At 40.9% G+C, this 14101-nt stretch overlaps 1 protein-coding gene across 3 annotated transcripts; it reads right to left on the minus strand.

The window, feature by feature from the left end:
• Positions 1-1602: 1602 nt before the first annotated feature.
• Positions 1603-13802, minus strand: si:dkey-283b15.2 (neuronal pentraxin-1). 3 transcript variants are annotated; one of them, XM_064297593.1, is made up of 6 exons: positions 13751-13802; positions 9137-10163; positions 6581-6998; positions 6048-6298; positions 4611-4790; positions 1603-3605 (listed from the first exon to the last, which is right to left on the minus strand). In XM_064297593.1, the coding sequence occupies exons 2-6, from the start codon at positions 9764-9766 to the stop codon at positions 3396-3398; spliced, it is 1689 nt and encodes a 562-aa protein (XP_064153663.1). In that variant the 5' UTR covers positions 9767-10163; positions 13751-13802; the 3' UTR covers positions 1603-3395. The 3 variants fall into 3 exon arrangements, with proteins under 3 accessions (XP_064153663.1, XP_064153643.1, XP_064153653.1); XM_064297573.1 differs by having other exon boundaries at positions 6581-7001; XM_064297583.1 differs by having other exon boundaries at positions 6581-7001; positions 13732-13798.
• Positions 13803-14101: the final 299 nt, after the last annotated feature.

The following is a 14101-nucleotide window of genomic DNA, read 5'->3' on the forward strand; positions in this document are numbered from 1 at the left end:
TCTTCGCTTGCATTTAGAGCTCTTTAATTGACCTAGGAAGAAGTTACTGGTATTTTTTCTTTAACTTCTGTCATGATTGTCAAATTTTGTCCTGATGATCAGTAAAGGAATATACTGAGAATAATCCATATGGCTTAAACCCTACTTTCTTACCTATCTGGGTTTTTCAGAGCAAGATAAAGACTTACCAATAACTTAAACTTGCCAGACAACCAAGAAACTCATGAGTGCAATTATGAACAAGCTGGATGACTAACATGCATGGGAGGAAGAAATCAAGCTGGATGTTTTCAAGATGACCTTTATCTTCATAATTTACAATGTTTGGGTCTAGGATTGAGTTGTACTGAACTGGGTTTTGCTGTCCATTTGCTCTATTTGGTAAAGGTCCCTGCACAGGAAATAGTAAAATCTGAATCTTGCGTGCAGTTACACTAAGAGCACTTCTAAACACTAACAGATAGTAAACTTAGGCTGGTGCACTTGCGTTTCCTTTCTTTTTGAGCTTCTCTTAAATTAAAGTGATGTGATGTTCATGGCCGCACGTCGTTGCCTTGCCTTCCCTCACACCACCAAGTCCCACCCATTTTCATTAGCGTTCTCTGTGTTGCCTTTATTGCAGTGAAATCTGAAATGAACATCTTCTTGAGGCATTTTTATTGCATGAGCAAGTTCTTTCGCTCACGTTTCCTGTCGACAGTCTGCCTAATTCAGTCCTTCGTCACGATGGGATGTGGAGAGATTTGCTGTCACCCCTGTGTCTCCGTCCTGGTTCTGCTGGTTGGTGTCACTAGCACTCCAGATAATTGGTCCTGAGAACGATTATCACTAACCAATCTTGTTAGTCCCTTTGTTGAACTAGAGCACACAAATCACCTGTTGGTCTAGTTTGGACTTTTTTTCACCTCTCTTGTACATCCCTGATATCCTTTTACTTGCATATAGTCAGTATTAATTTCAGAGAACTACTTTTTAACCTGTGCACATTAACTACATAAATTTTAAGCGACTTATTATATATAATAGGGATGGAACACCTTTCTTCCAAAAGATATTCCCTCGTTTGGTTTTTGATGATGGTGGTGGAGAGCACTGTCTAACACATCGGTCCAAAATCTCCCATAGGTCTTCAATTGGGTTGAGATCTGGTGACTGCGAAGGCCATAGCATATAATTCGCATTATTTTCATACTCATCAAACCATTCAGTGGCCCCTCATGCCCTGTGGATGGGGACATTGTCATCCTGGAAGAGACTACTCCCACCAGGATAGACTTGCAGTGACCCTTCCCTCTTAGGGGACAAGTAGACCCAAATCATGGCAGGAAAATGCTCCCCATAGGAAAACAGAGCCTCCAGACTCCCTCAGCTGTTGGGATCAAGCATTCAGGCCTGTATTGTTCTCTTGGTGTATGCCACACATGCATTCACCCACTTGATGATAACATGATAAAGGATGACTCATCTGACCATTTAATCACATCCCTGTAGATCAGTGCCTATGGCAGGGAGACGTTGACATTTGATGACACAAGACTTTGGGGGTCCAGCAGTGTGTCCCTACTAAAGTTGAAACGAATCCTACGCCTATGACAACACTCATTCTGTACTCAAAATCTTTATTTACAAATATCAATACATTTGTTCAAAAAAGAATGTGTGGATTCTGTTTTTACATTTGTTTCTTCAAGTTTTCAGATGCAGCATTGCCATGTTGGCTTGTACACAGTCCTCACATAATGAAAAAAACTAATTTGCACAATATTTACAAGCATAACAACACAAACAAACAGTACATTACTTATAAAGAAGGATAATTATTTACAGTGGTTTAAAGATACATAATGTCAGATTGGTCAAAGATTTCCAAATCCATTCTTTTTTACAAACTATATTAAACTATGATCAAGTACATGATACGAATAGGGTCACCCCTTGAGTTATTTTCTTCATACAAAAATATATAAAAAGGAAGATGTGAGATGTTTTATAAACTTGGCCCACAATGAAAAACAAAAACATATTAAACATTACACAGTACCTAAAACAGGTCTCAATGACTCCGTTAAAACATAGAATATATTAAACATGGCATTGAGTCATCTACACAAAATATATACACAAATAGATAGTATGGATATCAGGATAAAACGTAACATGTTCATAAGTATATACATAGTGATTGTCATGGCATGGAAGATAACTGTTCAACTTGCCAATACCAAAAGTAAAATACAAAATATATCATGCTCAAAGGGAAACATTCTTGGTTTCTTCTTTGATATCACCATAGTTACACAGGTTTTTTTTTTTTTTTTTTTTTTTTTTTGCTGTATTCAGGCAAAAGAAAACTTAAACAAGCTATTAACATAGCGTTGAAGTTTGTATTTCTGCCACTGTCAAGAATCAGTGAGTGTGTATGCATTGCTCTTTCAATCAGTATCCATGTATTGTAAATATTTTCACTGAAACAAAAAAAATGGATTAAGGTGCTTTTTATTACCTTTGTTATAATTTATTATTAAGTTAAATTTAAATGCTAGGTCTAAACGTGGCTGCGGTTGGAAATATCTAATTGAACATGAGAATTGGGCATGTATAGCCCGATGTTGGGTGCCTTTATTTAAAAAGGTTATTGCTCTCATATGTTCATGTGAAGGCATCCACAATTCCAGTAGACTGTGTTGCCCTACTTGCCCCTTGTCCAGCAGGCTCAAATAAAGAGTCCTTTTCTAGACTGAATTTCAAGTCCTTTCAGCTCAAAATGATAAAGCAAAATCAAAATTTAAAATTTAAAATAAAAAAAAAACAGAACAATAAAAATCTAACCCTTATGAATACTATAATCTAATAACTATGATTTAATCTGAATACTATTGTATACTATTTATTTCTGGTAATTATTTAAATGACTAGCATTTTGCTTGTATACTGTTTCTTCTATCTTTGGTGTAGCTGTATTTCTTTGTTCTTCATCGAAAACAAAATCTTCAACAACTCTGCTATACAGAGCTCTCAGAAAGTCCCATCAACAATGCAGTCCCTGTATTTAAGCAGGAACTGGCTCTGTGATAGCATTCTAAAACTACTGAAGTATTCATACCTTTATCTTCATTGGTCCTAGCATAGCCCAGTTAAGAAAATGGATTAAAATCCGTCTCACTGTCTATGTTGCATCACTATTAAAGGTACAAAGCACTAAAACTAGCTATACAGTGCTCCTGTTAAACAGTCATATTTACAGGGTCCCAGTATCTCAGTCTCTTGCAAGAGGGAAGGCAATATGTTTGGGGTATTGGGAAGGGTCACACCGGTCTTTCCTCCAGAAGCACTTTATCCAAATTTCTAAGTGAGGAGGGGTGTTGCGTTGCGAGTGGTTTGATGCCCTGCATTCTTTAGTGGCAGGGATCGAAGGGGTACTTGGTGACCCCGCCGTGCAGCTCAACCACAGAGTCGCTCCATGCAATGACGTCACCAGTCAGGTGACTCCCACACGATGCCAGGCTATATATTTCGTGAGCTGTGAGCACATGGGACCACAGCTGGAGGTCAGAAATTTCCCCAACAAAGGCCTGCGTGGCATCAAATCGCCCTCCAAGGGTGTCCTATAGAAAGAGGGGAAAACAGATTGTTAACATCGCTGCATAGAAAAGGCAGGCTCAGGCAGGTATTGTGTTGTGTTGAGAGAGGAAGATGAGGTATGACAGCACCACAATCAGAGAGTGCTGCTACTGTTGTTATACTGGTCATAGCTCCTTTTTTGAGAATCCACCTTTGTACACAATGAGTACAAGTGCCATTGTCAAATAAAGGGAACGTGTTCCACACTTGTTTCTAACCAGAAGAGGTTTTGTTAGTGCAAAGGAAGACAGAACTTCCAGACAGCAGTTAAACTAAATTTTAAAAAACCCAGCCCTGATGATGGATGCTTTAAAAACTTCCATAAAGTTGTTCTAGCGTCACAGGAATGCATTTTAAGCATCAATATGGAGTCAAAAAGTAGGTCAGAGATGTAATGTACTTTAGAAATCAAGAGGGTTGTGTTTATGCCAAACACTCTGGCTACCAGCATGCTTAGTTGGCCAGTCCACACAGAAGGCAATAATTCCAAGGCATACGGGATAATATTCATGTTCTTCTGGGGAATACAGGTCAAGGTGGAGTGTAATTTGTAAGCTTTTGCATGGATGGGTGTGTGGTGGGGTGATGGGATTAAACTCAGCATTACAGATGCTGATGACGGAGCATCCTTAGGGTCATCTGATGGTCAACAAAAGATTTCAGGTTGAGTCAACACAAATTGACTTAGCACAGAATGAGTTTAAACGAGAGTGAACTGCAACAACTCATCCTTCTATGCCTCAAATTCTCATCCTGTGGAAAGCCCTTGTGGAATGTGGGCCTTTTTACACTGTCTTTTGAATGAAATACACCAAAAAAATGTTTTGTCCAACTTGGAGGTTCATGGTAAGAGTGCTGAATGCCACACAACCTCCAGTGTAGCTTCCAACACTTGACATCTGTTTCAGCAGTGGGAGTCATCTTGCATACGATCTGCTGAATAACCGAAAGAACAGAACGATGACCAAAGAAGGAAAAGATAGCGGCACCTGCTCCTGTCCCAAGATGAAGACCCCGCCGGGTTTGATGGGGTGCCAGGCAGAGAGGTTCTCCCCGGACCCTCTCTTCACACCGTCCTGGTAGGACTCCCACGCCCCGTCCCGTGTCGACCAGGTCACGCACACGTGGTGCCATTTTCCATCGCTCAGAGAGAGAGGTAGCGTCACTGCCTGGAGAGATAGAGAGACGGACACTTAGGACACACGGCACACGCTGCACTTCACCGCAGCTTTTAGTGGTGAAGCAGTACAGGATAGTAAAGTGGGGTTGAGTGGTAAAGCAGTATGGAATAATGGACAATTGTAAGGAATGGTAAAATGGGGTTGAGTGTTGGAGCAGAATTACGTAGTTGGGCAGGACAGCATAGTGATGTAGAAAGGCATATTAGAGCTGGACAGAGTTTGCAAGCAACAGCTTAGATTAATAAAACTGCAGGGTTGAACAGAGGCACAGGGTAGACTAGTTTTCCACACTGTATTCGATATTTTACATCTGTTGTTGCTTTCTGGTTGAAATCAATGACAAAATTTTATAGATTGGGTGTGTGATTTAAAATACGCAGGAACAAATGTTCACCATATAAATAATTGTTTTATTGCATTTCATTTGCACCACTATTCCACTAGCTTATTATAAAATTTGTTAAATTTTACAGCACAAATTGATCATTTAAAAAAAAACATGTTTGCATGCAAGCTGAGTGGTTTGGACAACACTCAAGCACTACTGTATGACATTCTCCAAATGACTGTAACTTAAGCTTCTTGCTTTATCCTTTTTGGTCTTAGTCTACTAAGAGGGATGATGGGTAAGGCAAGGTTGTGTGTTTGGTGCAAGATGAGGTCAGTCGAATGCTAATGATCACATGACCCGCTGTTGGCATTTGGAGGATGTCTGCTGTCTTGATAGGATTAAAATATCAAGGTTTGGGCTCTGTGTCAAGAACAGCAGATTGTGAAGGATGCTTGTTGCTTCTGATAGCAAGAAGGACGGATGAAAGTACTATACAAGGGAAACGGCAAGTGTTTATGGCAACATGGGGAGGATGTGACATCCTGATTTCCATTTAACCCTGCATTTTTGGAGAAATTTCCACTGAATATTAGACTCTGAGAAAAAAAAGTCCTTTGAATGCAAGCCTATCCAGCCACGATCCAGCAGTGTCCTTCCATAACACAAAGACCTCCACCACAGCATGAACTATTTCCTAAACCTGCTGACTGCTGACCTGACTATCTGGGAAAAATGATTATTAGGTAATTCCATACCTCCATAGTAAGGGCTTGGTTATGGTTGAAATGTCAATGCCTAATAAATAAAACTTCATATTCCTGAAGTAAACAAAATGTTCTGGATGATGCTGACGTCTGAGGAGAAAACTGTTAAGTGAATACCCACATTCAACAGTATTAAAGTTATTGCCTCACCTTGTCATTAACTAGAAGCTCCATAGGGTTGCTGCCCCACTCTATCAGTACCAATTCGTTGGCCTGCCCTGGAACAGAGTAGGAGAACGGGGTCCCCAAACCGGGACCTGCTGCTCCTTTAAGCCACAAGCAGAGTGTGAGGGAGAAGATTTCATGGAGGAGCGTTCTCTTGATTCGTCCATACATGTAGTTAGTGCGCATGGGGAAGCCTATCTGAAAGGCATCTGGACTTTTTGGCTTTTTTCGTGAGCCTGGAGATTTAAAAAAAGAGGAAGACATTTTACTTGACAGTGGTTTAAAGCAGCACTTGCATTACATTACAGGCATTTAGCAGACGCTCTCATCCAGAGCGACTTACACAACTTTTTTAAAAATAGCATTTACATTGTATTTACATTGTATCCAATTATACAACTGGATATATACTGAAGCAATGCATGTTAAGGGTACAACGGCAGTCTTAGTGGTACTGATGTGCAGTGAAATTCTGTTCTGATGTTTTGATCTTTTGACCTTTCACGTAAAGGTGATACCTGTGTCAGAGTTTCTGTGGTGAAGGTGGTTCAGTACGGTGTCCAGCTTGTTGGGATGCAGCCCATGGGAGGCTGCTCCTCGATGTCCCTGCCCGTGATAGGCCATCCGCGGCGGGTGTCCGTGGCCATGGCCGTCGGACCCGTTGTCATGATCGTCATGGTGATCATCATCGGGATGGCCGTCATCGTGGTGGTCGTCGTGATGGTCATCGTGGTGGTCGTCATGGTGGCCGTCGTCATCGTGGTGGTCGCCGTGGTGACCGTCGTCGTCGTGGTCGTCATGGTGATCGCCATCAGCATGGTGGTCTCCGCCGCTGTGGGAGCTGGAGTAGTGGTGCATCTGCTGCTCCAGAGCATTTATCTTGCGTTGCAGAAGGTCCCTCAGGGAGTTGGAGTAGGAGTTTGATGTGTTCCTGGACTGCTGGGAAAAAGTGAGAGAGTGAGAAAGAGAGGAAGAAAAAGGGCGAGTGCAGGAACATGGTGAGACAGTGTAAGAGTATTGTGTAAGCTAGGGCTGTGAAGAGGGTGTGGGATACATACAAAAGGGGTATGAATATACACGTGTGGATGGGACAGGAACAGATCTTTAGGAATTAGTGCTGCTCTGTTTCTCTGGTAGCTAATTCTATCATGTCTCCATGGCAACAAATTGCTGACTAAACTGATCTGGGGAAAGAGGTCAGTGGGTAAACACGGTGATGGGTTATGGTTTGAATTGTTTTAATTTTATTATAGTTTACTAAACAAATATATGACAGCATATGTACTGATTTTCATCTTTTATGAGTAGGTTTTTTTTAAAACAACTAGTTTTGTTTTTTTATATTATCATTTGCATTACCGAGCTGTTTTGTGTATTAATTTGATCTATTTGGTTTTTAGTTAGATTTCATTCTGATAAAGGTAGTGAAAAGACTGTCTTAACAGATAAATTATCACAGTATTTAATATCCCGGTGGGCCTTGTGTTCATTCTGACATTCTGATAGGTAATACATTTTATCAGTAAATCCTCACTACCATTATTTCAGTTACATGACACACCTCAGGATTCTGTGATAAGGTGATCTGTGGAACAACTTTCACAACACTACAGGAAAAAATAATCAATTCAGGATTCTCTTCATTATTTATTCACAAACTGTGTTCTAAACCTTTGACAGAATGATTCAATTATTCATTCCAGTCAGTATGTAAAACTGTATGAAGTAAAATTTTCATCTAATGTGGTGTAAACTATTACATTTTAAAGTGGAATGTTCTAAGAATTTGAGTTTCACATCCACATAATATATTTATGCATTTCTGGGATGTCTGTAATCAGGACATGACTGATTTCAAAGCTGATCTAAAAACGAAGGTAGCTGAGTCATCAACCCATAGATGCAATGAGCAATTAGAACATGATGTGCGGTGTCTTTGCTTGGGTGAGGCGCCATCTTTTTTCACAGTAGAAATTCACACCAGACCAATTCCAAGCATGATCATAAATACAGTAATTTCAGTAAAGATTTGGATTTGTTAAAGCATTACTTCGCAGAAGTAGCACCATCCAGGGTGTCATACTGATGTCTGTCATTTTGCATGTAAATGTCTAGGGAACATTGATGCAGCCTTGCTACTGTAATATTTTCTTCAGTCCATCCCTCAGCCTATCCCCTTCCTCTTCTCCTTCCTTCATCGCTCTAAATCCGGCTTTGCAGGAGCCCGCCGCACGCCCTGATTACCCGCTCGTCAGCGGAGATCACGCTAATTAACCCTGATCTTGATGAGCAGCCCCACCGCCCTGACAGCTGCCCACCCGTGCAGACGTCCTGTCACAGACGGCGACAGGGAGACGAACGCGGCTGAAAAATGTCACGAACAGGAAATCACAACTGCCGTCTCCTGTTTGAGTGCCAAGTGTCTGTGCTGTAAAGCACACACACTACCAGAGCTATCTTTTCACTGATTTTCCTCTAAGGTTGGTATTCCATATCTTGCGTATTCCTGTCAGTCACTTAGAGCTACCCTGGCAACAATGTGGTTTATCTGAAGTGGCAGCAATGTATCCGAGCATAATCGTGACATGGAGTAAACTGGGAGATGCAACTTCGTAGTGGAAACTGCTGGGGTAAATCTGGTAGCCTCATCCAAGGTCATGTGTAAATATTGTGCAAAATACTGGTGGAATCTCGGAGTCCTGCCCTCTCCTCTCTATCATCACTTTGCTCCCTCACATGAGTGATTCATTTGGTGTCTGAACACCCTCTGATAATTCTGTTCCTATGCCACTTGTTTCACGTGTAGCACTTGTTTCACGTGAACTAATCATGTGATCTGCTTTTGCCGTCACAGCACAAGAGTGTTAAGTTGGGTCAGGCCTGAGTTGTTTTGCAGGTGGTACCTTCCGCAGAACTCAGAATGTTCGCGTTGCATCACCTAAGGGAAGAATATATGCATTCTACAAAGCTGACCTCACACAGTTAAAATTCAATGAGTCAGTCATAGTGCCTATATCTCTTTGTCTCTCTCTCTCTCTCTTTCTCTCCCCTCTCTCTCTCTCTCTCTCTCTCACCTGCAGGTTCTCGAGGCGCTCCTTTAGGGCCTGCAGCATTCGTCCCATCTGCTCAGGCGAGGAGGCGACCATGTCGCCGCTGTGCTTGTCTCCCCCTCCCAGAGCGGCCTTCCTGTGGTGGCCGGCCAGCGGGTACAGGGGGTCCGAAACGTGGTTGCCGTGGTGGCCCTGGGAGTGGTCGGGATAGGTGTGGTGAGAGAGGTGCGGGCCGTGGTGCTCGTCGTGTACCCCCACCCCCCTCCCGAAGCCCTCGCAGAGGGTCAGCTTGGCCGTCAGCTCCCTGATGGTCTCCCGCTGGTCCAGAATGGTCTCCTTCTGCTGCACCAGGCTTTCGCGGAGGTGCAGGATGGTGGTTTTGGCTTCCTCGGTCATTCCCCAGTAGTTGCTGGGGCCTCCGCTACCCGGACCGTGATGTCCGTTCCCATTGGTCGCGGGCCCCGATGCTCCTGGACCACCGCCTGCCGGAAAGCAGCTGGGGTCCGCGTCGGGTGGGATGGGCGTGCACACAAATTTTGGATGAGCGCCATAGTCGTATTCTGCACCCGGTATCCCACTGCCAGCCCCCGATGATATGAAGGCAAATAACAGGACACCTGGAGCGTGGAGTGTCAGTGACGAAATATACTGCATTTTGGCTTTAGTTTGTTTCAGATTAGGCTGTGAGCTGATTGCTTTTTACTTCTTTGCATTAGTTATCATGAGCAGCATGAGGAAAGTAGATAAATGTGTGGGTGGGTCTTACAAAGCCATAGGAAGAATAATCTTTTTTTTCTACATACAGAAGTCTCTCAGTGACCCCAGCACCATAGGCATTCCAGAGGCCTATCAGCGTCCTCTCGGATTCCTCCTGTGTTTAACTGAAGTAGGTCAGCATTGCAGCCAGCAGATCTGAGGTAGAAGTCCTTTTACCCAGGTTTGCTGGCATTCAGTGGTCTCTTATCGATCCGTTGGCACCCGCAGATCTTCTTATTTTGGCACCCGGTGTATTTTACTTGTTGGCTTCTCTGTCAGTGAGACGTGGAGCCGTCTGAGTGAAGAAAACGAAAAGGCCTTAAAAAGCTACGCCTACTGATGACTACCAGTCTTAGACATCGCATAATACTACTTAAAAGGAATAAAAGCTTTTTTAAAAATAAAGCTTGGATCTGGACATGATAATCTGCTGAGTCAGGGAAATTATGATTTGTGTATTCGCTGAGTATGGACATCCTGATATCTGCTGATACGTCAACATCAGAGCCCTGGGAGGGGAAGACAGAGGGGGGGGGGGGGAGCCAGCATGTAGACCGCAGTTCAGTCTCCAGTGTGTCAGTTCCAAAGAGGGACCGCACTTTGCTTTAACTAGAGACATGCTACTGACCTAGTGCTGTGAAATGAACGGTGTTGACAAAAATCTCTACAAACGACTGGTCTCTTTAATAAGGCTATTGTCAACTTGTCAGTGGTGAAACCAAAAAATAATAAATTTGCTCTTAGTGATGAAGATAAATGAATAAATGTTTTTTTTAAATTATTATTATGGAGTGTTATTTGGGTTGATCTGTATTTAATATAAAAATTTGGCTTCAGTTGAAAGAGTATGCTGTAGTTAATATTTGTTTTGTCAGAATGAGTCAGAATGGATTTCACATCAAAAGGACAAAAGGCCTAATTTTATTACCATAGGCCCATAGAGTGGGTATGGCAGTTTAATTCATTTTACAATTTACGTTTCTGTACTATACATAAACATAAAACTATTCATACTATTCTATACATATAACATTTATTTACTTTTCATTAACCCACCTTACTCTTGTTCAGATTTCAGCTAATATTGTTTCAATTGGAGAACCATTGTAAAAATAAAGTGTTATTGTAAAAGTACAACATATATCATAGTGGTCTACTGAGGAGAGACAATTATACCTCCTTCCAAGGTTGACGCATAAACTGGATTTGGGGATTAATTAGTTGGAGGACTAGCCCTGCACAGACACTTGAGGGATTGCTAACACGTGCATCCTGTATTAAAGCAAAACTACGCACAAAACATTTTCAGAAAAGTTTTATGAATACCTCTCCGATGGCCCTCTGTTTTCCTGATTTTGGTGGCGACTCTGTTTATTCAGTTATCAATGAGAGAAAAGCTCCTGCACTCTTTTTGGTGTATGGACGGCATGCGCTCCTTGCCTGTGGCCCTGTTTCTTCTCTCACTAGTGAACAGTTGGCCAAAGGCTGTTCTTTTGGCAGCATATAACCTTGCATTACTGTCTTCCTTGGTGATTAGACATGTAATCACAGCTAATCATGTAGTGAGCTGATAATTAAAAATCTGCTTTTGGTTGTTATTTGTTGTCTCAATCCCCTTCCTGTTTAAGGGACCAGGTCAGTCATGTCCTATTTCTTTGTGTAACACCTTAGAGGTCCGTCCTGACAGTGCATTGTAAATCCAAACAGCCTGCATCAAACAGAAATGTTGGTAAACAAACTATATAAAAGGTGCGAGGGTCAACAAAGAGGGATTAAGTACTTTATAGTGCATTAAATGAATACAGCTTTACTGTCTGTAAATGTCATTTGGAAGAATATATCTTATGAAGTTGTGTTTGCCATGTAATATTGCCTATTTCATCATAATCTTTAACCTTTCTTTGTTTGCTGCCTTTACCATCATAAAGATTTTCAATTTGTGGGAAACCCCCTTAATGGTAGGGAGACATTGTTCTGAGGAGCAATTGGTTGTCAAGCAACTACACTGTGTTTCTATTACCACGGTAATGATGTCAACACCAGGTCAAAGGTCAAAGGCTATGAACAATGCAATACTGCTGCTGACTGTTGTCTGAAAGATCAGCAGCATTCTCTTGCATGTGAATCTGTGCAAGTAATTAGCAGTGCAAGAAAAACAAAAACAATGGTGTTTTCAATTAAAAATATCTACTATATCTGTTGTGTATATGTGTGTGTGTGTGTGTATGCACGTGTGTGTGTCTATGTGTGAATTTTTGTAAGGGTATTATTCACCTGAAATAATCAACTGGAATTATAGAAGCCACATCTAAGTATTGATAACTAATTATCAATTTATCTTCTTTATTTTTTTAAAGCACATTTTTTTTTCAGATTCAGCCATAAATTGTTCAGTAGCCTGATGACAAGGTCTCCAGGTCACAATGTGAGCTTAGTGTCCCTATCTACTTCCTTCTGAAAAATGACTGACGTATTGGGTGGGCCACTATCATATAGAGAGGGTATAGTCTTTATCCAGGCTGTGCGTCACCATACATTTAAAATACTAATTTCATTTTTGAAGGGACACTATTTTCTCAACTCTCTACTCATCAACAGATTCAGTCAAAATGACAAGGAATTTGATGATATTAGAACATCAGGCAACTGCCACCTCAGCAAAACCTTTAAGGGCTTTGTTCAATTTTCTGTGACAGTAGGCTCTTTTTCCTGTCTCCCTGTTTTCAGGATTATTGTGTCCAGATGGTAGATTAAGTCTGGAGTGTCAATCCCAATTCTGAGTCTTCTAGTCTTTGTTCATCCTCTTTAAAACTCTCAATTAACCAAATTGCTGAAATGACTTCAGCTAATGAAATAAATCTTTTTTTATTTGCTTCAATCCTTTTGGATTTAGCATTGTTATACATTTTGGCCATCCATTTGTACTACTCGGTTGATAAATGCTTTCAATATGGACACAGCACTGTATACCATTTAATATATTTACCTCAAAGATCTATAGAGACATTTTGTAGCAGTGATGTTGTTAAACATGAAACATGTAGATACTTTTGTGTTAATAAAATATTTTCTTTAAATATTTTTTATTGAAATTTAAACTTTCAATGCATTTCAAAATGGAATAATGAAAAAAAAAAACACAAACTATTTTCAGCCATAATGCAGCAGTAATTTAAAGCTATGAATGGAATATTTTAATCTCTAACATTATTACCTCTAAAAGCACTGAAGATGGTATGTTTCAGCAAAACTCAAAAAGAGAAAAGTCTCTTTCTAATTTACTCACATATTTATCTCTGAATTTGAGGACACTAACCTGATCCTGGATCTTCCATGGGGCATAATGAGGGACACTTGTGATGCCAGTTGCTCGGAGCTCAGGCAAGCTAGACCTTTTGCATGCCTACTGTATGTTTATAAGGTGCACAGGTGCTTTTTAATCAAATCAGTTCCCCAAGTTTAGCAAATTCAAGTCTCTCTCTGGATATTATGTACTGACATCAATCCATTCCTTGAAACTCCACGTCTTCCACATTCAAGGCTCTAATCCAGGTTCTGTTCTGGATATCAGTTTTAAACATGCTAATTATTGTGCTTACTGTAGATAATTACATCACTGCCCAGATATGTTATAACTTAAAATGCAACCATCAAAATTGCACAAAACAGTAACTACGACAGTAAGTCTGACTGATGATGCTCACGGAACACTTCATATCCATTCTAATTCATATTTGGTCAATTCTGACACAACAAGCTTAAATCAAATTAAAACGCCGGTAAAAATGGCAACAGAAGGATTGCTGTGTTAATAACTTTTGACAAACAATTTTAAAAAATTGAATTAAAGTCTCGGCTTTTACCTTGGAATTGCTGACATACCTGTATGCGAGCTGTGAAGCCCCAAGCTCGTTAGTCCATCGCAAATACTGATCAGATTGGAAGAGATTTTCTCCAGGAGATGATTTTAACTCCCTCATTCCCCCTCCCTCCTCTTTCTTAGTGCCTCCCCCTCTTTCTAACACAAACACAAGCACACTCCCACACACTCCCTGAGATTTCCTCTCTCTAACTTTGCCCAACTCTTTCCTCTCCCATTCTTTCCATCACCATGTTTTCCTGTAAATTAGAAGCTATATCACTATTATACATTCCGGAAAACATACTAGTCATTCCTAATCATGATTATTTTTCGTAATGATTAATTACATTTTGCTGAATTCCAGGATATTT

This window comes from Anguilla rostrata, chromosome 1 (genome assembly GCF_018555375.3).
Source record: "Anguilla rostrata isolate EN2019 chromosome 1, ASM1855537v3, whole genome shotgun sequence".
Taxonomy (NCBI): domain Eukaryota; kingdom Metazoa; phylum Chordata; class Actinopteri; order Anguilliformes; family Anguillidae; genus Anguilla; species Anguilla rostrata.